Source organism: Trichosurus vulpecula, chromosome 3 (assembly GCF_011100635.1).
Source record: "Trichosurus vulpecula isolate mTriVul1 chromosome 3, mTriVul1.pri, whole genome shotgun sequence".
In the NCBI taxonomy this organism is placed as follows: domain Eukaryota; kingdom Metazoa; phylum Chordata; class Mammalia; order Diprotodontia; family Phalangeridae; genus Trichosurus; species Trichosurus vulpecula.
This window is the reverse complement of record NC_050575.1, coordinates 394,921,113-394,947,354: the sequence shown is the minus strand read 5'-3', so window position 1 is coordinate 394,947,354 and position 26,242 is coordinate 394,921,113. Positions and strand designations below refer to the sequence as shown.

The window sequence follows — 26,242 nt, the reverse complement described above, 5'->3', positions numbered from 1 at the left end:
GGATATGTGGAAGATAAAGAACTATTAATGATAAACTCATCTGAAGAAGGCTGTGAGGCCTGCTGCTAGTGGCATTATCCTCCTCATTAGTGAAATCAGAGAGCCACCAACATAATGAATATGAACAAACTCATTAAATCGGCTGACCGTATATCGGCTGACCGTATACGCGTCTGGTGATTCACGTGTACACAGCTGATGATGACAGGAGGGATCTCAAAGAGTTTACCAAATCTTTGGCAAGAAAGGGAAGACCTTAGGGGCACAAATGATGTTTTCGTCATCGCTGCCGATCAAAGGCAAGGGCAAATTTGTAAGTAAATAGCTGGTTAAGAAGATGGTACCTGAGCATGGGATGAAGGGTTCTGGGCCGCTGCTTAAAATATGTCAATGACCGGGTCCTTGTGAGGAATGGAGTGAGCCTAACAAGGCCTGGTAGTGATTGCCTGGAGTTCTTCAAATCAAATCAAAAAGTCTTAAAATTGACAAGGAAGGGAGGGGAAGAAAGGGAAGAACATCTATGGTATATCCAGATTAGCAGGAGGAATGATCAGCAATGCCCAAGAGATGTAATTCAAGAGAGGAACTAACAATAAAACTCATGGCCTTAGATATCTACACATAAATACACAAAGTCTGGATAACAAGAAAGGCGAATTTAATTCAATAGCCACCTACCATCTAGGTACTGAGTATGTGTAAAGTTCCATGGTAGGTACTGGGGTGGGGGGGGGTGGGGGAGGGAGGAAGGGAGGGAGAGGGAGAGGGAGGGAGAGAGGGAGAGGGGGAGAGAGAGAGAGAGAGAGAGGGAGAGGGAGAGGGAGAGAGAGGGAGAGGGAGAGAGAGGGAGAGGGAGAGAGGGAGAGTGAGAGGGAGGGAGAGAGGGAGAGAGGGAGAGAGAGAGAGAGAGAGAAAGGGAGGGAGAGAGAAAGAGAGAGAGAGGGAGAGAGAGAGAGCGAGAGCGAGCGCTACTGCTTCAGGCAAGGAGGCAAGTAAATTTGTCTGACCACAAGGAGAACACTGAGGTTTAGTGGGCTGAAACTCATGACGAAGAGTACCTCGTACCTCATTCCAAAGGAAAAGGAGAGGTATGTGTAGGCAGTATGTGTAGGGTACAGCACTGTATATTGAGATAAATTCAAGGGACACAATCCAGGAAGCAGACAGATGAGGGAAATATAAAGGAAATCACCTGGGGGTCAGTCAGTCACCTAACATTTATTAAGCACCTATTATGTGCCAGGTACTGTGCTGAGTAGCAGTATGTGGGAGGCAAGGGTCTGAATCTAGGATCTTACCAGCTGAGGGTACCTGCTGTGTCAAACTCCCTCTACTGATGTATATCAGCAACTTGGATATAATTTAAGAGTCTCAGAGAGTTGCTTGGGGGCAATAAGAGGCAGAGAGGCTAGTATACAGTCATACACCCAGGAAAAGCTAGAGGGAAGATCCGAACTCGTCTTCCTGACTTAATGGAATTGGTCTTACCTTAAAAAAAAAAAACAAACAAAAAAACAAAAACAAAAAAAAAACTTTATAAATGCAAGGTAAGGGAGGCACAGCCAGTTAATCTGAAAAGATTTCCATACAAATCAGTGTGAGATGGGAGCCAGAAAAGCTCATTTCTAGAAGGAGATGGCAGGAGACAGCCCCTCTGTACCTAAGTCTGCCTGGATCAGACACCTGGAAACCCATGTCCAGTTCTGGCTGCCTCATTCCAAAGAAGACGCTGATCCCCTCCAAGGCCCAAGGGAGCAGCCAGGATACCAGATAAGGACTGGTTGAATGAAGGAGGGAAAGTCTATCCTGTTGAAGGTAAGACTCAGAAGGACATAACAGATATCTTCAGGTATCTGAAGGGCTGTCAAAGAGAGATCAGATTTCTTCTGCTTGACCCTAAAAGGCACAGCTAAAGGCCCTGGTTAGAAGTGGCAGCCATAGATTTAGGTTTGACTGAAGTTGGGGGTTCTTAACCTGAACTTGATCAGCTTTTGATAATTGAATTTTAATATCCTTGGTTTCCTTTGTACTCCTGAGTATTTTACGTGTTTAAAATCATTATTTTGAGAAGGGATCCACAGGCATCACCACATTGCCAAAGGGGTCCATGACACACCTACATACCCAGACCCACCCCAAAGGTAAAACCTAACAGCCAGAGCTACCCCCAAATGGAATAATGAATGGGCAGCCTTGGGAGGTGACAATTTCCTCCCCACTGGAGCTCTTTGAGCAAAGGCTGGATTGACCCTTTGGCGGATATGTGATACAGAGCAGTCCTGTTCAGGTATGGGTCAGACCAGCTTTCCATCTCAGATTCTATGTTCCTTACTAAATAAGAAGAGAGAAAAGGATGCAACATGGTAAAAAGAAGGAAGGAGGTCTCCAACAGGGAACAAACCATATCTCTAAACATTATTTTAGGGGAAATTCATTCAATAATTACTATGTTGTAAGAAGTAGAACATGAAATTCCTGACTGTCTTCCCTAATATAACTGCAAGTTAGTTATAAAGAACTCAGGTCCTTGGTAGCTTCTGAGATGGCAGCTACCAGTCAGACCAAGAAGCAAGGGACATTATTTAAAAAAAAAAAAAAGAGAATCTTCCTGGCATGAGATAATCTTCAATTGGCTCTCAAGGAAGGATCAGGACTACAGGTGAGAAAAATCACTTCATTTAACAAATCCTCCATACTGTTTTGATACCTATCCACCAATAATAACTGGGGTCTTTCATAGTTGAGAAATATTTGGACAGAACTGGGAACCCAATGGCCTGGATGGACAGCTCTGTAATAGTTCTCGATGCCCTGAGATCTTAGCAAAGAAGAAGCATCAGAACCCTCTTCTTTTTGGGGGTGGGGCAGGGCAATTGGGGTTAAGTGACTTGCCCAAGGTCACACAGCTAGTACATGTGTCAAGTATCTGAGGCTGGATTTGAACTCAGGTCCTCCTGACTCCAGGGCTGGTGCTCTACTCACTGCGCCATCCAGCTGCCCCCAGAACCCTCTTCTAACCCTGTCTGCCTACCTAGAGAGGTAAGCTCCCTACCCCGTGAGGGGATTCAAAGCAACAATTCCAAAAGACTTGTTTGGAGAAAGCCATGTTCAGGTCACTGACGCAAGGACAGGGGATAAGAGCAGTGCCCACGGATTGTACCAGAACCCACCTGTGTTGGATGGAGTGAAGCTTGGCAAAGACGGGCTGTTGAGGCCAGGGAGCAACACTGGGGGAATGCCCTGTAATGCCGGATAAGCGGTGGGGAGGTTAAGAGCTTGAAGAGGAGGGTTGTCAAACATTCCTGGTTGCTGAGCTGCCAGTCCAAGAACCTCATTGGCCTTTTTAATCCGATCCAACTCTTGCTGAGCCATCAACTGACGTACAGTAGCTGGGTCAAAGTACTCCTTCTCCTTGTCCAACTGGCTTCCGATGGTGTCTTTAACTTTGGAGATATGCTGTTGAGAAAAGATATGGTCACGTACAGACAGCCGAGCGCTGTACTTGATGCCACACAAAGTGCACTCTGTTTTGGGTCCCTCATAACTCGTTTGGTTGATACCAAAATGCTTGGCCATGCTTAGCTTTGACTTCTTTTCTTTCGCTCTGGCATTCTGGAACCAGACCTGAACAACTCTCTTTGGCAGTCCAATGTCATTGCCCAGGACCTCACACTCCAGCATGGTTGGCGTCCTATAGTCATTAAAGCATGACTTGAGGACTTTCAACTGAAGGTTAGTCATTTGAGTCCGAAAACGTTTCTGCCCTGGCCGATCTCCGCTATCTCCAGACTTTCCTGCGGACCCACTTGCACCAGGACTCGGGGAGCAGGGATCAGCAAGGCTGGACGTCTCACTGTAGTCCACCGTACCTTCGTTGTCATACTCCTTGCTGTAAAAGCTAGGAGCTGGGCTGACCAGACCAGAAGACAACCGATCTTCATATTCAGACATTGCCATCATGGCAGCTTTGGTCAGCCCCTCGTTGGGCGCTGACGATGATTTGGTTTCCGTCGCTATTCCTGTTGCGCTATCGTTGTCCGCATTGCCTTCATCTCCTGTGGTGGTATCTGTGATGGCTGTGTTGACAGAGGAGCAGTCATCATTGTCCAGCTTGGTTTGGTCAAAGTTTAGGTTAACCGAGGACATGGAGGGACTTTCAAAGTCTTCTATTCCTTCCACTTTGATGGAGGAAGGGCTAAGCAGAGTTCTGGGGGACAGCTCCATGGTTTTACTCACCGGTGAGAGGGGAACACCCTGGCCATCACTGCCACTTGGTGGCAAGTGGGAAAAGCCGCTTCCGTCAAAAATGTCTCCTTTCATCTGTATCCCGCCATCACAATCCAACAGCATTGCAGACAGAGTCAAGTTGTAGCCAGCTCTTTTGGCTTCGTGCCAGTGACGGGACCGGATGTGGGCCTCTAGGGCAGTCTTGGCTTTGAAAAGCGCCCTACAGAAAGGGCACCGCCTGTGGGCCTGGGCAGGGCCAACAGCCCGAAATTGTCCTTTCCTTTCCCGAGCTCGGGTGTTCTGAAACCAAACTTGTACCACTCGCTTTTTCAAGCCTACTTCATGTGCAATGTGATCTAGCATCTTCCGGGTTGGGTTGGAGTCCAGCAGGTACTTTTGGTAGAGGATTTCCAGCTGTTCTGGGGTGATGGTCGTCCTTAAGCGCTTATCTCTTTGAGGTTCCTCTCCTCCGGTCCCACTGTCATTTTCCCCAGGGCTAGCACTGGCCTTTTCCTCCAGCTTCCTCTTCAGAGTGTTCATAGTGGAGGTTGGCGTTGAAGGAGACGTGGCCGAGCTCGCCGGAACCTGGGGCAGGGCTCCAGAGAGCAGCTGACTTGCAAGAAGTGGGTTACTGGGGTCAAACAGCATGAAAGGCATGTCCAGCGTCCTGTCCAGAAACTGGGGGTGGATGAACTGGTTCTGTGCACTTAAAAAGTGAAGCTGCTGATGCTCTTGCCAGTGTTCAAAGGAGGGGAATGCCAGTTTGCACTGGTCACACTGGTAGGGGATAAGCTGAGGAGGTAGGTTGGCCAGCTGCTGGGGAGTGGATGTGTGAAGAGGCTTGAGAGACAGATGGGACAGCTGCGAGGATGGGCTAGGGCTTGACTGGGGTAGGGAGCACTGAGGGGGAGGAACCTGCTGGGGAGGCTGCTGCTGCAGGGCAGGAGAGGACAGCTGAGGGTTCTTCTGCTGGGCTGCGCTGGTCTTCTGTTCCAACTGGTCTTGCTGCGGCGGCTGCTGCTGAGACTCGTGCTTTGGTTGTACTTGCTTCTCTTGGGTTTGGTTTGGCTGTGAACTGGGAGGTTCAGGCTGCTTTGGTTTCTCATCTGTAGCTTCTATTTTCGAGCCGAAGGTGGAGGACTCGTCAGCCTCCGAGTTGAGCTGCAGAAAGGTTGAAGACGTTGCGTTGGCCGTTGAGGCCGGGGCGCTGTAGGCCTGGGAGGGCATCGGGGTGCTGCAGGAGGAACTGGTGGGAGTCAGCAGCTCCAGGGCATCCATGGAGTCCTCATTTTGGCTATCGTCCTGCCCGTCCTCATCCTCGTCTTTGTAACACAGCTTTTTCTGATGCTTAATAAGATCAAAAATACGTTGAAAGACTAAGTTACATTTTTTGCACTGGTAGTTTAAATTGCTCGTTCGGATATACCTGTCGTTGGTAAGCTCGCGCCTTTCCCCGTCTTTGCCCTCTCCCTGGTTTTCGTAGTTTTTCCTAGCCTTCTGTCGGGCGTTCTGAAACCAGACGACGATGACTCGGGTTGGGAGGTTGAGCAAGTTAGAAAGCTGCTCAAACTCGTCGTCCTTTGGGTAAGCATTGGCATCGAAGAAGTCCTGCAGGACGCGCAGCTGGTAGTCGGTGAAGCGCGTCCGGGAGGACCTTTTGCTACCCCAGTACTCGTGTTTCTGGGGTTCGGGAGAAGGCGGCCGCGAGTCTATCTTGAGTTCTTCCAGGCTCGTGATGGGCGGATTGCTGAAGTTGTAGGGAGAGTCTTTGTTCCGCTGGCGCTCCTTGAACAAGGTGTTTCGGAACCAGTGCTTAATCACCTTCTGGGGCAATCCGGACTTGTCTGCCATCTCTTTGATCTGTTCTTCACTGGGGGAGTTGTTGATGTCAAAATACTGCCTGAGGACCCGGAGCTGGTCATCTGTGATTCTGGTGCGGGGCCTCTTATTTTGCTGCTGGAGCAGGCTGGGATTGAGCTGATGTTGGTAAAGCTGGGCCAGATCGGCGGGCAGAGGGTCAACGGGACCAAGCTGAGGGGGCAGCTGGGCTGGCAACGTCTGCAGTGGCATGGTTTGCATCATGAGCGGTGAGAAGATGGGCAGCTCCATTGGCATGGAGAGCTGTGTGAGTGGCACAGACGGCTGGGCTGGTGCGATCGTGGGAGAAGCGATAGGCGGGGCTGGCGTGGGAAGAGTAGGAGTAGAAGCCGGCTGAGGAGGGGCAGCGGGAAGTGGAGGAGGCGGTGGTGGGGGAGGTGGCGGTGGCGGAGGCGGCTCCGGAGTCTGCGGCCTCAGCGGATACAGCTTATCGTAGTGTTCTCTGTACTGCTTGGCAAACCTCTCCAGCTGCTTAAAAGGAAAGTAATTTTGATGAACGTGCTCTTGGTGACTCTTCAGGATCAAAATGTTGGAGAACAGCTTGCCACACGAGTCACACTCCAGTTTTTCCAAGCTGTCACCGGGCTCGGTCTTCCCACTCTTCTTCTGCACCTTCTGCTTATTCTCGTTATATTGGATAACCAGCTCAAAGCCAAAGTTCTCCAGCAAGGCCTTGGTGGCATTGCCCCTTGCGTCAGAGGCAATGCGCGGGGGGAGCATCGAGGGTTCCGAGCCACCTCCTGGTGCAAAGTCTTTCTTGTCCTTGGGCTTCAAGGTGTCGGGCAGGGATTCCTTAGAGCCTGCATTCCCATCCCCCCTCTCCACATTTTCCCTGTCCCTCTGACCCTCTTTGTCTTTCTCCTTGACCACAGTCTTGTTCTTCTTTTCTGGATGCTGGCCCTGTGGGAGGAGAGCAGCGTGCGTCTGGGATAGGGAGAGCTGGCTCTGTTGCTGCTGCTGCAGGATCTGCTGGTGGCTCTGCTGGGGGATCTGGACCTGAGCCTTCAAGTCTTCCAGCAGGGTAGGGCCAGTCCCCGTCAGCATCAGGCTCGCCCCGCTTGTGACAGGCAGGCTCACATCCGGGTTGAGCTGGAACTCGGCGCTGGGGATGTAGAACGGGAAGAGGAGATGTTGCTGCTGCTGGAGCTGGAGCAAGGTCTCCGTGGTCATGGGAAAGTGAGGCAGGAGGGCGGGGTTAAACAGCTGGGACTGGATGAGGGCTGCCTGCTGCTGCAGCTCTTGCTGCAGGTGGGCCTGAACCTGGGCCTGGGCCTGGGCCAGAGTCTGTGCCTGCTGCTGTTGCTGCTGCTGCTGCTGCTGCTGCTGCTGCCTGGAGGCAATCATGTCCGCCAGCTTCTTCCGGTTGACTTCCTTGGGCTCAGAAGGGGAGGCGATGTTGGCCGAGACTGGATTCCCAAGGGGCGGCATGCCCACACTGTCGCTTGTTGTCTGGCTGAGCAAACTGGAGCTTGGGGCCGTGCTGGCACTGCCTGTGCTGGTCGTGGGGAAGGTGGTGGCGCTCCCACTCGTGTTGACTGGACTGGGTGTGGAAGCTCCCAGAGGGATGCTGTTGCTGTTTCCCGTGCCGTTGCTAGCTCCGCTGCTCCCTGCGGCCTCCAGCTTTGCTGCCCGAGCCTTGGTTTGATGTAGCACAGACCTCATGTGGATCTCCAGGGTGGAGCTCTGGCTGTAGGCCACGTTGCAGGTGTTACACTTAAAAGGCTTGTTGTCAGGGCTGCTGGTAGGCTCGGGCTGCCCTGTTGCGGACTCCTGGAGGGCTCTTTTTAACTTATGCAGGTGGGAGACAGAGTTATAGTGAACCAACAGAATGTTCTTTTGGGTAAAGGACTCCTTGCAGACTGTACATTTGTAAGGGCGGGAAGGATCCAGAAACTTTTCCATTGTGAAATTTGGGCCTTTTCTGAAAGGAAGAGCCCTCTTTGGTTCTGAGCCTGAATCCTCTTGGACCGACCCAGAATCGCTGCCAGCGGGGCTCTGCTTATCCTCCAAGTCACTCTCCTCTTCCTTGTCCTCCTCCACTATGATGGTGTGGTCTTCTGCCAAGGACGGATCGCCCATGGCCAGGAGGTCGCCGTTGACCAGGAGGCCGCTGTAAAGCTGCTGGATGTCTGCCTCACTCAGCTCCAGGTGGCTCGTCTCGAGGTGCTTTTTCAATGCCTGGAAAGTCCGAAAACTGCGTTGGCAAAGGCAGCACATGGTGGCGGCCCTGATGACGTGGTATTGTGAATGGAGCTGGAGCTTCTCCACAGTCTTGAAGGCCAGGCTGCACTGACTGCAGCGGTACTTGTACACGTGGCGGTCGGACACAGGCAGCTGTGGCCTCTTTGCATGGACCTCATTGAAATGCGTCTGAAGGGCAGAAGAGGTTTTGAAGACTTGGTTGCATCCCTTCTTCCAGCAGAGGAAGCCTGATTCCTCACGTGCGGAGCTTGGGTCAGCGGGGGAGGGTTTCAGCTCTCCGCTGTGTTCCGTGCTCTCCGATGGCAGGACGCTCTTCCCCAGATCCTCTGAGGTTTCTGCGAAATATATCAAACCCCAAAGAGAAATGAAAAAACATTAGAAATGTCAGCTAGAGTTTTCTACTGTGATAACAGCTTATTAATGCAACATGATCAAGGAAGGAGTGGGGGAAGCCAGTCTGAAAGAACAAATCTTCTGAAAAATGTGGTTTTATTACTTTTCAAGCATGATATCTTATAAAGCAATATACAAATAGATGCAGAGTAAAAGAACTAATGAAAAAGTTACAATTTACAATAGACCTTTAACATATGTGATGAACCTAAGAATCGATCCAGAAGTTGAAGGCATACTGAAATAATCCTTTATTTCTTTAGCCTTTATTTTCTTGGGTCTGAAATAGCTACTGATTTTGGCTTGGATCTCTTTTTTCCATATAAGTCGCAGAAAACTTTCAAAGGTTAAAAATAATGTTGATTCTTAAAAACTCAGTCAAATCATACTGGGTTTGACATATAATTTCTGTTCAGATTGAGAATATTCTACTGCATTATTTCTCTCTCTCTCTTTTTTAAAGGAGGAAAGTTTAAACTAGATGGTATTGCTCTCCTCCATAAAGTCAGGTAAAAAAAACATGCTCCTTTAACATTCTCCTCTACTTTTGGTTGAAATCTGGTTGTTGAATTTTTTGTTGTCCATGATAATCTCCAATCAAGCCATCTAGGCTCACAAGGCATTTCTCTTAAATTTCTACAATGGAAGAAGGGATAGTCCCTGATAGAATTCATTTCTTATTGCGTCTTGGGGGCAGTAATACTTACAAACACCCTCACTTTCTTAAAAAGAAAAAGAGAGAAAGAAAAAAAGATCTTGGTGTTTCTCCACATTAGGCAGGGAAAGCTGATCGTCTCAGGTTGTCTGATGGTGCTATGATGTTATTAGATGTTTTGGTTGTGGTAAGTTCATTCATTAGGTATAACTCTTAAATAAGACAATTTAGAATCTACTTGGCTGTCACACTTGGCAAGTATGATAAGCTAAAGATCTCTCCTTAGCCACAAAGCAGGAGATACCCACAAACAGCAAAGAGAAGTATAAACTTCTACAAGAAGACATCTGTAGAGATCCTTTATTCTTCACCCAAGGGAAGTAAAACTTCCCTCCTGAGGAGTAAAAGTGAACCTTTAAGCAGGATTGGGACCAAGTCTGTGCCTCTAAAGTCATTTCAGGTAGTCCACTGGCCTGTAAGGAATAATTCCTCATGAAAATGCCAACTAGTCACCTAGGGCTACCAGGCTCAGAGTTTCATTATTGAATCTCAGAAGTTTAGGTTACTTGGTTCATCAACTCAGTACTGTTTGTAACAGCTACACATGTACAAGCACATACACACAGTGCGCCCCTACAGATTCTTTGTTAATGCCCATTTCAGAATACTTGGGTCACAAAGCTGATCACATCCACTTAAGCGGAGAATGATACCAAAATTCCATTGTCTGTCTGTCACCTTTAAACCATATGAATAAACTACAAATAAATGCCAATGCAAGACATAGACAATGTCAAAGGTAAAGGGCAGCCAACACAATCCTCCCATTTCCTCAACAGGTATAGCTCTGTGGATTGGAAATGATCCTTCAGACCTCAAAAGGATGCTGCTTTTGGCTTAGGATCTGATTTTATGTCAATTCTTGGAAGTCAAGAATGAAGAAACTGACCAGGCTGCTTTCCTGCCTCCTCCGGGTTGGAGCTGCCATCTCGGTCCGGAACAGCGGCTGGCAGAAACATGCTGCTGGGCATCATCATTTCGGGGGTTGTCACCTGAGGTAGGAGAGACAGAGAAATGAAGAGAGTCAAATGGAGAGGAAGGGGAAACAAAATGGGAAGATGTTTAAAAATTCTTTAATAAGCAAAATTAGCCTTCCCCAGTGTGAAGGCGGAGGTGTCACTTTTCATAGCTCACTGAAGATTCATGTTTATTAGACAAAGCTCGCATCAGTCAAAAGTGTTTCTACGGTTACATTCTGGACATAATTAGCAGTGCACACTTGAAGAATAATCTTATTATTAATATTTTTCCTTTATGCAGAATTTTGACTTTGATCACTGACAATGTTTTGTCATGGGTTGTGAAACTTCTTGTGCAGCCAATTAGGTAGATAAGTTGAAAGGCCCACCTTAAGCTGCTGAAAACATAATAAGGGCCCTAATTAAATCATACCCAGTAAAGTACACTGTAATCTTGAAGCAGGGAGCATTGTAGTACTGTTTTCAAAATGTATTCAGGCAAGAAAAGGAGGGGAATAAGAGAGGGAAGGAAAGGGTAAGAATAAGAAAGGGGAACAAAAGGAAGGATGAGGACAAGCAGACAAGTTGGCAGATTTTCCAGGAAAACAACGTTTTGTAACCCTTTACACACTCAGATCAAGAGAGAAGGAACACTCCACGTGCCTCCCTCAAGTCAAGGATTTCTTCTTGAGGGGCTGCCATGGGCAGAAGACATCAGAAGGCAGTGTCTGAGGTTGCTGCCAGCGAGCCAGCCCTGTGGAATATCGCCACCAGGGGAGGACTTGGACCCTGCTCTCAGCCGTTGGCCTTAAACACTGTCGGGCTCAGTCAACTGGCCTGGATCAAAAAGAGACACCATCCTGCATCGAGTTCTTCTCTATGCTTCAGTCTTTCCCACAACCTTGCCACCCACCTACCCACACAACCCTAAATTGGCCTCCTAATTTGGTCCTTAGGGGTTGAGAACCAATATATTGCCTCAAAATGACATCCAACATAAGAACTCAAATTCTCTAGTTCTAACAGGAGGGATGCGCAATTTGACTTCCAGGAATGGTTATACACCAGGTTCCCTCACCTTTGCCTGCTGGTATACTACAAAATACAAGTGGGGGTTTGTAGTGCATTAAAATGCTTTTCTGATGCAACTGCAAAACTTTCCCACCACCTTTTCTACAACATCCAAAAAGATGGATTTAGAAGATTATTTTTATATGTCTATAAAATAAAATATACAAAATAGAAATATTTATATTTATATATCCTATAAATATGTAAAATAAAATGTGTACATTTATTTTAAAAATATGTAAAATTTTAATATATTTATGTATTTTAAATATAAAACTCTTTTGCAGATAAAGAATAAGTGAAATAATCATCATCTTTTTTATTTGGCACCCATCACCAATTAGCAGGAAGGATGTTTGACAGACAAAATGTTTCAACAAAGTCAACTCTATGTAAGAGGCAACATAGTGGAGCAGACAGAGTAGGCTTTGAAGTCAGGGTGCCCTGGGTTCAAATCCTGCCTTTGACTGAAACTGGTTATGTGACCCTGGCCAAGCCACTTAATCTCTGAACAGGAGTGTTAATCAAATGCTCTGGATTAAAATATAATTGGGAAATATCTAACAAAATAAATAAAAATGCAATAGGATGTAGATAATGTTACTATGTGGTTTTTCAAATGTCAATAAACTTCAGCAGGGATCTTTCTGTACAATTCCAGTGGTCTCACTTTTATTTGAGTTTGACATCTTGGCCGTAGATAGCTCCCTATGAATTGCAGGGAAGGTCCTGACCTGGATTGAGAGGAGTTTCCATACTGAGGAACTCCTAATGCCAATGAAATCACAGTTCCTGTCCCAGTCTAATCTCTACATGCCTACATCTTCCAAGCTGGGAAAAGACCCAGATCAATGTTGGTATTCAACATATAAATTACTATTGGTTCTGAAGTCCTGAGCTATTCTCTGAATAGCTGATGACGTTCATTGCAATCACCCAAGTCTCTCTTTAGGTTATGGCTGAAATACCACACATGTGGAGAAAGGCCAGATAATGACTTTATGAGCACTAAGAAACTATAGCACAGTGAGGGACACCCGTCATGTTACATGAGAGGCAGACACCGAACTCTATGTTCACCAAATGACATGACTTCTGAGAATCCTGGTGACTAAAGAACAGGTGCAGTACAGGTGAGTAAGACTGCATGAGACAGCATTTGTGTCTCTTACAGACATCTGCACCCCCTTAATACAACATGTAACAGCAGCTGGTTAAGTCCAGGGGTTGATGAATCAATGGCGCTGAGAATGCCAAACTCATTCCATCTATTTTCTTTTTAATAGAAGGCATTTCTGACCAGTGTGGTTGGGGAGTCCAGGGGGAATCCAAGAAGTGAAAGGTCACCGATTAATTTATAGTAACCAGCCTCAGAAGCGGGGGTGGGGAATGGGGTGTGTGTGTGTGGGGGGTGAGTTAGAAAGAAAAGGAATATTTTCTCCTGCCCCTTCTCAGCTGAAGCTGCAGGAGCAGTCCTTTCCTGGGATCTTTAGGAATTATGAAAAATAAATCATGAGAAATAAAAAAAGCCCTACAGAGTAAAAAAGAATAAAATTATCTAACACCTCAGCTGCACATCATTATAGAAAACTGTGAGCTTTTTATACACATTACAGTAAGGCAGACATCCCCACTAACAGACTCAGTACGACGGATCAGTAATTGTTTTCATACACTTTAATTAGAAAAACTCAGATGGCTATGAATAATAATGGAAAAGAGAGACTTTTGCACTTGAAAGGTTGAAGTCAATCAAGTGTGAATGACGGCAAAAAAAGAAAAAAAAAAGAGACACCAATTCATCAGCCCTCTGTTGTCTCGTGGAGTCTTTAATCATAATTCCTGATTGGGATTCAAGAAGGCAGTAAGCAGAAGTCCTTTGTCTGCCTTCACCTTCCGTCAATTAACTCTCCCCGAAATATAATCATCAACCTCACATGCTCTTCTGCATCTTAATCGAGGCCTCCAAACCAATAAGTCTTGCCCTATATGTGTTTAAGTAATTACCTTTATCTACCTGCATCTTCATATATGCGGAATATACCCTTCCCTCCCTGCCCCTCGGAAAGAAAATAGTTTGGTATATGAGACTGTAACAGGCAGGAAATTCCCAGGAGGCCAAAAGAAAGATGCCTAAGGGAAGGTGAGAGGAGTCCGGAGATACTCTTTGGGTAGGTTTGTGTCTGCCTCCGAGTAAAGAGATGGTGGATGAAGTCTCTAGAAATCCATTTGTGGCATCTGGTTCCATTTTCAAATGCACAAATGTTGTACCCCGTTTTCATTTCTTCCTCCTCTGCCAATTTACTCTACATTCTGCATTTTAGAAGCCTTATTCTTGATTCTTTGTTCCAAGGAGCTTAGCTCTGACTTCCCTTAAAAAATAATCCCACTTACATCTATTTCTCCAAAGAGCATCTCTTTTCTCTAACAGAAATCAAGGGAAGTGGCCAGTGCAGGTTTTCACTAACATTGTCTGCCTCCCTTATATTCAAAGCATGCTTAACCGACCAACTACAAGTAGGAACTCATCTGGCTCAGCAACAGTTTGTAAAAGAGAAGACAGAAACAGTGGGAGAATGATGTAGGGCTCAGACCTTGGAAGTTTCTTCCCACTGGAGTTCTGGGATATGGATATGAGAACACATGGCATGGTCACACTGATACAGAGGCTTCCTTGGATTCGCTTTTGGTATAAAACCTAAATTAACCAATCCCAAATTAAACAGGACCCTCCACTGACTACAATTATAATTCTGCCTTCCCTTTTTAGGCAAAGGAGAATAAGACAACACAAAGCTGATATGATGGACTAATTTTAAAGATAACTGCTAAGAACGCATCAGTCTATCTATACTTTTGACAACTATTATGTTGTATAAAGAGAACTAAGGGCCCTAAGCAGGACCCTAAGTCACTGTTAAGAGCCACGATCAAAGAAATGTTCACATATTTTCCCCATAGGTCACTAAACACAGAAAAGTGGACCTGGAGATTTTGGAAAAGTTTTCAGCAAGGGTTGAACCAGTAGGGTTTTCTAGTGTAGTGGTAGTTAACCTAAAAATTTATTAACGAGCCACCGTTCCCAAGCATTTTGGTGAAATGGGGTTTCATATTGATACAAGGTAGGTTTGTAAGGCAGACATGAGGAGCAACAGGTAGTCTTTTGCGGAGGCCTACCATTGCCTCAAAACCCATACCAGAAGAATTGATCCAAATGCTTCTCTAGATCAGCAGTGACAGGGACAGGGTGAAAAACTGAACAGGTCAAAATCCTGCTGCCTGACAGAGTAACAAGCAGATGTTTTTAGCTAGGAAGTGATAAAACAGCAGCTAATACCCTTAACGTTTTGTGATGAAACACAGAAAGTGATTCTAGTATACGGGAATGGCGCAACACCACAGCTGCTTTCATGTTGACCTAACATTACTTTTTGATCATCTCCAATCAACCCTTCTGCTGGGAATAAAGCATCTCCAACCATAACTTCCTTTAACTCTTGAATTCAGCAAGTATTTTCTGAGCAGCTAACATGTGCATGGCACTTTGCTAGGCACTGTAGGGATACAGAGAATAAGACAGGCTCCCAATGCCCATATGGACTTTATAGGCTATTAGGGAAGAGGACATGCACATAAATAACTCAAGGCAGTCTATAATAAGTATTGTAAGAGGTATAAACAAATGGGAGGATGAGGAGGGAGACATTATTTTCAGCTTTGCGGGGGAAGGGAGAACAGTCAGGGATGGCTTTGTCCCAAGGAAACGGCATTTTATCAGCCCTGAAGGAACCAGTAGGTTTTAGATAGAGATCAAAGGAGGATTTCAGGTGGAGGAAAATGTATTAGCAAAGGCAAAGAGTTGGGAAGTGGAAGCCATGTTTAGAGAAGCTGAATAGATCAAATTGCCTGAACTGTGGGATGCAGGTAGATTAATAATGGTAGACTGAGGCCAAACTGTACAGGCCTTTGAATGCCAGGCTGAAGAATATGGACAGGGTAGATAAGGACCACTGACGTTTTTGCAGCTGGGAGGAGATGAGATCTGAGCAGGGTAAAAGACAGATCAAAAACTTGGAGCACACTGGAGGGTGAGGGGACAAGATCCCTGTCACAGTCATGTGTCATCTGAGAGTTCATTCCCCCATCTCCCCACTCCCACCCCTGCTTTTTTTGGTCAAGGAGTTCAAATTTGGGGTTATAGTTCTCCTTTCAATCACAACCCTTTGCTCTCATGTTGGGAGACATCATTATATACATGAATGTCCCCTTGGATACTCTAGCTTCCTGGTTCATCAACTTTCCTAACTCCCTTGACCTATATCATCACCCCACCTCAGTCACTCACATGCATTGTCAGACCCTGAGTCTCACCATTAACACTAACTGGTCTTGCTCTATTATCTCTTCACCCTGAAATGCCTCTCTTATCATAAGCTCATCTACTTCCATTTCTCCCTCTGCCTTTATCATAGACTTCTACCCCTTTCTTCTCTACTCCTACTGAAAATGGCTGAGTTAAGTCACAACCGTGCTGACTGGGTCTGCTACAAAACCCAGTCACGTATTAGCTAATCTCAACTGGGTTCTCACTGCTACGTGGCAATCCTTTTATTCTTCCTCCATGGTCCAATACACTCTCAATTATCCTAAACTTTCTCATTTCTCAAGACCTCTATATTATTCTATCCCTATGAGGAAAAGACTTTGCCTACTGTTTTATCGAGAAAATGAAAGGTATCCACTGTCAGTCAGTCAACCAACTAGCATTTATTAAGCTTTCTCCAAGGTTACCAACAATCTCCTAACTTCTAAATTCAATGGCCCTTTCTCTGTCTTCTCTATGTGACCTCTCAGCAGCTTTTAACACTGACCACCACTTTTTGCGTACTCTGTCCCCCTTTAGCTTCCATGCCTCTACTCTGTCTTTCTTCTCCTTCATTCTCTGTGACTGATCCTTCTCAGCCTCCTCAGCCTCATTATCTAATTCTGTCCCACTATGTCCCCCATTGGCAGAAACTCCTTTCCATCGCTGTCCCCATTGCTCTACCCCAGGTCCTCTCTTTATTCTATATGTTCTCTTGGTGATCTCACCAGCCCCCACTGCATAATCATCACCTCTACACAGATGGTTCTCAAATCTCTATTATCTATCCCTAATACCTTCTCAACTTCAGTTCTGTATCACTGAACTCTACCTGGACAGTTCACCAGAACTTCGAACTCAACAAATCCATCAGAGGACTTATTACATCCTCCCTCCCTATCACCAAACCTGTCCCTCCTTCTATTCTTCATCATTTCACTGAAGAGTTTCATCACCCATCCCCAGACATCCAGGTTTGTAATCTTGACTCTTTCTTCCCCCTTACTACTTATGGCCAATCAGTGGTCAAGACCTGTTGAGTCAACGTCTACACTGATAGTGGCCAATTCAAATAGAAATGGGGTCAGGATCCCTGTGGGCCACATACTGATTTAGAAAACCACATGTTAACATTATCTATGTCCCATTTATATTTTTATTATTTATTTTGTTAACTATTTCCCAATTACATTTGAATCTGGTTCTGCCACACTCCAGCCATGGCTTTTTTTGATATCTCATGTCTATACCGTCTCTTCTACCTTTCCACTAATACTGTCATTATCTTATTTCAGGCACTCATCATTTCTAGTCTGAATTATTTCAGTAGCCTAATTGGTCTCCAATCTATCCTTTATAAAACAGTTAAATTAGCATTTCTAAGACACTGATCTCACTCCTTTATTGAAAAAAAAGCATCGGTGGCCTCCCTTAGGCCCTTAGAATAAAATAAATGCCCAAGGTTGGCACTTAAAGCCCTCCATAATCTGGCTCCCACTTATCTTATTCTCTATTTCTCCCCCTCATGGCCTCTCCATTCCAGCCAATTTTATGCACTAGCTGCTCCACAAACTGGACATTCTATTTTCTGACTCTGTGCCCACAGGCTGAGCCTTCCATGCCAACACCTCTCAGAATCCATAGCTTCGAATGGCTGATGGCTCTCAGTATGGCTGGAGGCTCAAAGGCCACCTGGTCCAACCCCTTCATTCTGCAGATGAGGAAACAGTAGGCCCAGTAGGTTAAGTGGCTTGTCTGAGGTCACAAAGGTAGGAAGCGGTAGGTAGAGTACCCTGACTCTAAATCCAGTAGTTTTTCCTTTATGCCCATAGCTGGAACAAGCTGCATCAAAGACAGAGGAGTGAACTATGGCTGCAAGGCCAGACGGCTGATGGCCTTAAAGGCTAGGCTTAATGAATTTGCTTTTTCTCTCACATGCAACAGGAAGCCTCTGGAGGTTTGTGAGGATGAGAGTGGCAAAGTCCTATCTGTGCATTCAGGTAGATTACTTTGACACTTGTACGGGAGGGACTGGAGAGGTAAGAGCACCTGGAGGCAGGGCGCACAACAATGTGTGGAAGAGGTAAGACAGCACGTGTCTAGGTTGGCAGCAATATGAGTGCAGATGGGAGAGGGAGGCATTCCATGCTGCCTCACATTAGAATCCAAGCAAGCTTAAACCTCAAAGACCATTGAGTAGCTGTGAGGGCTTATCAAGAGTCAGAATCCAAGAGTTTAAGGCAGAAACAGAAAAATGAGTGCACGGATAAATCTGGGCCAGGAGGCCAGTGTCATACCACAGAGGCAAGCCGCAGAAGAGGCTGGGGCTTATTCGTCTGGCCCAAGCTATCTCCTCGAACCTTTGGCTCTTCTATGCCAGCCAGGCATGCTTCCTTCCTTTGCCTCGCACTGCACTGGCTGGGTGACAGGTGGAGGTGGTGGAGGCATCTACCAAACCTTCTTCTGGCTCAGTTGTGTAAGGAAAGTTAGAGACTTGGACAGGATGTAAGAGGTATTGTAGAGGTAGATGTGGCAGCTGATTGGGTATAAGGACTGAGGAAAAGGGGAAGAGTTAAAGACAGCTTTAAGGTTTCCAGCTCAGAAACCTTAGGAGGGTAATGGTATCAGCAAGAGAAAAGGGAAATCAGGAAGAATGGCAGGGTTTGAGGGGCAGATGATGAATAAACAGTTTTGGAAATACTGAGCTAGGGAGAGCTAGTTGATGCAAATGTGGGCGGGGCTGGAGGGAAGGAAACAAGCAAGGACTTATCAAGGACCTACTACATGCCAGGCACCGTGTTAATGCGGGGGACTGGGAGGAAAAAAGAGGATCAGGCATGAATATATAGAAGCTATGTGCCCAGAAGTGGTAACTGAACCCATGGGAGTATGCAAGATATATAAGGAAGAAGGCTCTACCTTTTTGTGTGGGTCATGGCCCCTTGTGGCAGCCTGGCGAAGCCTCTTAGGTCCCCCGTGGGCCCCTTCTCAGAACCACATTGATCGCCTACATTCATACTCGATGGAAATGCTAAATTTCAGTTAAAAGTTGGTAAAAATAAGAGGTAAGTGCAAGGACCTCCTGAAATCTATCCACAGATAGACAGATCTGTGGACCTAAGTGAATGACCCTTGGCTTAGAGAGAAAAGCCATATAAACTAAAGTGAGCTTTACGATAGGCACTCAGAATGCCCACAGCCTTGCTTTTAATGCCTGGAACTATGGTAGAAATGTTTAGTTATTTAAACTAGGCAACTGTTGGCCATCTACACAATACAGATAATATTAAACAGTGAACTACCTGGGAGGATTCAGGCTTGCCGTTGCAATGTAATCAGCTGCGGAGACACACAGAAGGACTACATCCTTCTGCCCTAAGCCCTGACATCTTTCTAGGTTGGTTTTAATAAGATGGGGACAATATGTTTCCTCACCTTTCAAGATTGTTATTTGCCTTTCTTTGTATCTGCAGAACTTAGCCTAGTGCCTGGCATATAGTAGGTGCTTAATAATGCTTGTTGACTTGACTTGGTAACTGGGAATAAGCTAGGGCCTCTCAGTCTGGCATGGATCTGTGGGTCTTGAGCCTATTGGCTCAAGGGCTTAAGAAAGCAGAAAAAGAACCTGTGCATGCTGCCCACAGCTAGGCTTTCAGGCCCTGGAGGCCCTGTAGTCACAGAGATAAGCCCAGGCCCAAATGTGACACCTGGGGAAAGCACCCTGATATGCTTTCCTGATATAAGGGGACAGGAGTTGTACAGAAGAAGCCCAATCCCCTAACTGAAGCTATGGAACAACCAACTCAAGCACCCTGCTCCATTTTCAAGGCCACTACAGATCATTCCTTCTTCTCCTCACTGACTGTCCTTGTGGAGTTTACACCCATGCAACTTCACATCTGAATGTTGTTCTCAGATTTACATAAATGCATCTAGACACAGATATGGCTTTGAACAACACCTTACATTTGCCTCTCTTGGAAGCAAATCTTTATAACTGCTGCTAAAGAAGAAATTGGCTTTTCAGGTCTTATGGCTGTCAAGTCTAAGCCAAGTAATGTTTTTTGTTTTTTTTTTTCCTCCAAAGTCATGGTAGTCCAAAAAAAGAAAACTCTAAAATGACTCCAAGTGGTTCCATTTATTGAAAAAGCCTTGGGTCATTCATACTTGCTAGTAAAAAGGGGGTATATGGAATAAATGCAGATGGAGGAGGGAGGAGAACAGAATGGCAGGGAAAGAAGGAAGGAAGGAAAAGGAAGGCCTTAGTAAAACCTATAATCTATTGTGTACTACATTAGTCTATGGGTTTCCATAATCATCTTCTCCCCACTCATATGACATACCTAAATGTCAATACAATTTAACCATAAGGCCCAGCTACTTCAAGGTCAGAAGTAATAAGACTGATGCCTTTAAAGCTAAATAATTAAAAGGAAATCCAAAGCATTTTTTTTTCCTTTGCAGCAGATTACTTTTGAATTCTTTTTCAATGTGTCCCACACACAAGCTGAGCTTGACCTAGATCTTCATTAACCAGAGAGACTGAGGACAACTGAAGGGACTCTTCAGAAGTCACTTAGTTCATCGGGCATCTAAGCAGGACGCTCCCCCTGCCTCCATTCCCCACAACATCACTGATGAGTGGGTGCACAGTCTCTGCTTGAGGACCTCTAGTGATGAAGTCACCACCTTCGGCACTAACACTGCTAGGTACTAGGAGTATTTTACTCATCAAGCTGAATTCTACCTTTTTGAAATGTCTACTCATTGTTCCCACTTCTGTCCTCTGAAACAAAATATAAGAAGCCTAATTTTTTCTCTTGATGGTAGTCCTCACATACTTGAAGACAGGAATCACCCCTCCCTGCCTGTCTTCTGTTCTCTAGACCAATGGTATTCAACTCAAATAGAAACGGACACTAAACTGTACCTGTGGGCCACATATTGACTTAAAAAGCCACCTATTAGCATTATGTTCTGTTGTGTTTTTGTTTATTTTGTTAAATATTTCCCAATTACACTTTAATCTGGTTTGGGCAGCACTCAGGAGTGTTGTGGGCTGCATGTCTATCAGACTCACCTCTAGGTAAACCAGACCTGGACCCTTCAGCTAGTGTTCATATGATATACTGTCCAGTCGCCTTCCTGTTCTGGATAGGTTCCAGCCCATTAATGCCCTTCCTACAGTGTGATACCCAAACCTGAACACAAAGCATTTCACAGATGAGGAAACTGAGGCCAGGCAGTTAAAGTGACTTGCCCAGAGATACTCAGATAAGAAGCATCATCGCAGGCGGGATTCAAATTCAGATCCTGTGGTTCCAAGCCCCACACACTCTCCACTGCACCATCTCCCATTTCTCTTGCTCTGGACGTTAGGCTTCCATTAATGTATTCTAAGACATCATTCACTTTTCAGCTTTCCTAGAACACTCAGTAACAGTTCACAGGTTCCCCTGAAGTCTTTTCTTCTCCAGACTAAACCAGGAATGGCATGGTTTCTCACCATCCTGGTCACAAACCTCTTGACAGACTTCACTTTGGTCTTCCTAAAAATCTGGTACCCACAACTACTAATCAGTTCACTGCTTTGTAGCAAAGTAGGCATTAGATATTCCTGTCTTGGCTTAGTTTTCTACCTATGCCAGACTGGGCACAATGCCAGGGAACCTTAAGATCCTGGGTTCTCCATTTCTCTCTTTTTTTTCTTCCCAAAATCCCAGTTAATCTCATTATCCCTAACACAGTATTTAGACATAACACCTACAGACATACTCCAAAGGATTACGTGAACATCTGGAAGAACTGGTGAGAATATAGGTCTGACACATGGCCCTAGAACCAGAACAAGAAGGATGGAGGGAAGAGGGGGAGACAGGAAGAGATGAGAGAGGGTGACAGAAACTCAAACACAGAAAAGAGACAAGGAGGATTCGAGTGAAAAGCTTCATTAGAGTCAGAGAGGCAAGTGATGGCAGCATACCAAGGTCACTTCTAATTTAGCCCACCTAATTGGCAAACATGTTTCCAAATGGCTATCATCTCACAGGGCTCAGAATTAATGAAGCCCGATTATTTTCATTACCTTCATCTGAGATGGAAAAAGAGCGAAGCAGCGAGCACAAAAGCAGGCTAAGGAAGCCAGAGGGGTGGGTACCAGAGCCACTGCACGAACAGGTGAGACACTCTTCTTGAGACACGGACAGAAAAGAAAAGAAAGACCTGAAAACCAGTTGCCTTGAGTTGTTACTTACTTAAGAAAAATAAAATAATAGCTAAGGAAAAGAGGGGGAAAGACAAAGATTCAAGAACAAATTCTAGATAGGTGCCACAAACAGGAACGTGAGAAAACAACGGCCAATGGGGCAGAAAGCTGGAGACGCCACATGGGAGAAAAACGCAGGGGGAAAAAAACCTGAATAAACACTACAAAAGAGAAAGAAGAAAGAGGGGTGAAGATCAAGTTGTGAGTGGGGGAGGGAGAAGGCTGCTCAAGGACTAATCTCTTCTTCCCTTTTGATGTGATCCATCAGGTTGGGTAGACATGGAATAAACCCCATCTCATCAGCATTTAAGGAGCTCTCTGCAGAAGCCATGTGGTTCCAGAATTACAGTGAAGTAGTTGTTATTGGAAAGAGGATTAGGCTAGTTTTGAGCAGCTGAAGTACCAAAATAGTCTTTTCCAAATTAATTAATTAATTGGTCAGTAACAGCACCCCACTAACTGTGGCCCCCTCATTTGCAAACAAACAAACATCCCCACCAGAAGTAATGGGCCCAAGTGCAGGGAGGACAGCATGGCATTCATTGATACCTACTGTATATCATAGGTAAACAGGCAAGAAGGAGCATGAGAAACTAAAAACTCTGATCCGGCTCCCTAATGATGTCTTCATCATTCTCATCTTCCCCAGTTTTTGTAAACTTCCCCTTTTCACAGATGATCTGCAATGATACTGCCTTGGCCTCTGGTGTTGGTGGGTCATACAGAAAGTAGGAAGGGTACAACTCTCCAAGGACAGGGCCAATCCTGGTCATTCCCAGCAGAATATATTCTTCCAGCCTCCTTGTTGGTATAAAAAGAAGGGGGCCCATGAAAGACACAGATATGAGATGCAGAGCATAAGCAAGCAGCTGTTACCATGGCAACAGACATATTAGACACTGCAGGTTCCTGAAAGCTGTCTGATAAGGTATTATTAACTGAAGCCTCCTCAAAACACTCTCCATTTACAACTGAACGGAAAGACATTGTGTAGAAAGTAATCTACTTCCATTTATCGGGGTGGAATTAACTTTTAGTGGGAATGAAATCTGTTTCAAGCTTGATTCTGAGGTCTCAGACCAAGAGGGCAAAAATATTTATGAGAATCAACAGAATTATATACTCAGGACAATACATAGGTTTGTGAGGTACTGTCTTCCTTTTGGGTTTTTGTGTCTTTTTCTATTCTGCAGCAGAAGGAAATATGTAATTGGGTCACAAACCTTCTCTTCTGCTGATATCTTTTCAGTGACACCAAAGGAAACAATAGTCCACTGATGTGCACAACAGAACTCTTGAGACTTGGCTCCCACAGAATTCCTTTTCCCATCTTGGGCTGGCTACCCCATTTCTGAACACTGTTCTCAACATTAGGAAGGGCATCTCAAATCTATAATTTAAATACAGTCAAAAGAGAGAGTCATAAGAATTGCTAACACCTTTTATCAGGTGACCTAGGGGCTTACCAAGCCAAATTTAGTCATTCTTATTAGAGAGATTGGTAAGGCTAAAATTTCCAAATGCCAAACAGGTACAGAAGTAGGTTGTTAGTTCTCTCCTTGTCAAGTTTTACTTCCCAATCTCTAACCATGAGAAAATAACCTTTCTTGAAGAAAGAGAAAAGCTAGATGGTGCAGTGGATAGAGCACCGAGCCTGGAGTCAGGAAGACCTTATTTTAAATCTGGCCTCAGACATTTACTAGCTGTGTGACTCTGGGCAAGTTACTTCACCCTGTTTGCCTCAGTTTCCTCATTTGTAAAATGAGCTGGAGAAAGAAATGGCAAACCACTCCAGTATCTCTGCCTACTGAAAAATGACTCAACAAAGGAAGAAAAGGTTACAGGAGTCCAGACTTTGGGCATATGGATTAATGACTTGACTTTTTCACATGAAAACATGGATCTCTTTTAAGTAGGCTGATTCCTTTTGCAATTCTTACTATTCATTTATCTTTTTTTCTTTTTAAAACAAAGTAAACATAACTTCTTTTAGAATGAAGGCCCCCACAGACATTTTTTTTAGACTTTAGAGAATTTAGTCATAGTCTGAATGACGCTTCTCATCATATGTTGTATTCACGGTTTCCTGCTCCAGTTGGCTGAAGTAAACAGAAGCCAGGCAACGACTTCTTCATTTGGTCGACAGTAACATTAATCAATCAATAATTTTACTCTCATGGCTAAATGTCTAATAAGACCGTAACAAAAAGTGACCCCTGTGGATACGATCCTACCCACATGCAAATGACAATCCCCATGTTGCCAAAATAACCAAAAAAACCCCAAAACACCATGATGTTCTTGCTAGAAGATTAATTCAGAGGGAGGACCACTGACTTTGGAGTCACAGGACCTGAGTGAGGGAAGTCAGTGTTAAGCACTTCCAATGTCTTCAGTTGAAATGCCAGCTGTGTTCCTTCCTACTTCTGACCCTGGGCAGATCGCAACTTCTCTTAGACTCAGTTTCCTCATCTGTAGGATTTGAAGGGGTTGGACTGTCTCCTTCTAGTTCTATGATCCCAATGATTGTGGCTACTATCTCAAGCATCTTAGCTCTGTGTGTCTATACATACACACACATACATAGAGAAGGAGAGAGAAAGATTTCTATTCTTGCTTATGAGTATATAGTACCTTCTTTAGCAATATACAATTCCCCTGTAGCAATTTTAAGATGAGATAATTTTTTATTAAATTTATGATATATTTGCAAATACTTAAAGGTACTTTTAAAATTGTAAACATCCAAACAAATCCCTCTACTAATTCCAGGTGTTGGGGGCATGGGAGCCAGAACACTGTGTGCCTATGACATCAGGAAGGCCAACAGCACTAGACTGTGGAGTGTGTAGAGGGAAGTAAAATATCAGAAAGCTAAAAGGAAGGAAGGGGTCTAGTTGTAAAGGGAGGACTTGACACTGGATCCTGGAAGCAGCAGTGACCCACTGTAGCTGACTGAGCAGAGGGATGACCTGGTCAGGTCTGTGCTTTGGGAAGATCACTCTGGCACTTAGAAGATAGATTTGACTGATTTGATTTGAGTGATTACTGACAAAAAGACCGCCCCCTCCCCCAGCAGCTTCTGGGAGACTCTAGGTGTGAGGGGATGAGGCCTGCCCCAGGGTGGGGGCAGCACCTGAGGAGAGAGAAGGGCGGATTCAAGAGATGTTGTAGAGATAGATACAACAAGATTTGGCAAACAGATTGTTCACAGGGTGGGGCAAGGGGGGTGGTGAGTCAGAGTGAGGAGTCAAGAAGGACGTGTAGGTTGTGAGCCCAGGTGAGGGGAAGAATGGTGGTGCCCTTGGGACATTCAGAAGAGGACAGAGTTTTGGGGGAAAGATAATGAATTCTGCTTTGGATATGATGAATTTGAAATGCTCACTATGTGAGATGTCTAAAAGGCAGCTGATATGATGAGATGCGGCTCTTGAAATCATCAGCATAGAAATGATAATTGAACTCAGGGGGGATGATGAGATCAACAAGTGAGAAGAGGGCTCAGTTTCCCCCTTGGGGGACACTCATGGTTAGTGGGCACAGCCTAGATGATAATCCATCAAAAGAAAATGAGAAGTAATGGTCAGATAAGCAGGAGGAGAACCAAGAGACAGCAGCATCACGAAAACCTAAAGGAGAGAGTATTCCAAAGCAGACCATGACTGATAGGATCAACGGCCAAAGACAGGGTCCAGAAGGAAGAGGACAGGGAAAAGGCCACTGGATTTGGCATTTAAGAGACCAGTGGTAACTTTAGAGAAAGCAGTTTTACTGGGATGATGAAGCTGCAAGACAGACTGCAGACAGCTAAGAATTAAGTGAGAGGTAGTGAAACAGATGCACTGAATGTAGATGGCTTTCTCAAAGAGTTGAGCTATGAAAGGAAGGAGAGCTAAAGGAGGATAGCTAGCAGGGATGGGGAGGGTTTTTTAAGGATGGGAGAGATGTGGGTATGTTTGCAGGCAGCAGGGAAGCAATCAGTAGACAGGGAGAGATTAAAGATTAGTGAGGGAAGGGGGATCACAGAGAGGACAAACTGCTGGAGAAAACAGTTTGGGATCAAGGGTACATGAAAAAGAATTTGCCTTTAACATGAAATATATTTTATTAGTATAATTATAAATTGGATGATATAATTCAAGGGCTTTGCAAGCCTTAAAGCATGAGAT

At 45.2% G+C, this 26,242-nt stretch overlaps 1 protein-coding gene across 1 annotated transcript in view; it reads right to left on the bottom strand.

The window, feature by feature from the left end:
- Positions 1 to 26,242, bottom strand: part of ZFHX3 (zinc finger homeobox 3) — a 207,055-nt gene that overhangs the window by 17,078 nt on the left and 163,735 nt on the right. The window contains exons 8-9 of the mRNA XM_036750070.1: positions 10,305 to 10,407; positions 3,171 to 8,642 (exon numbers count right to left, since the gene is read on the bottom strand). Of these exons, the coding sequence (XP_036605965.1) occupies positions 3,171 to 8,642; positions 10,305 to 10,407 (5,575 nt within the window). The remainder of the gene's footprint in view (positions 1 to 3,170; positions 8,643 to 10,304; positions 10,408 to 26,242) is intronic.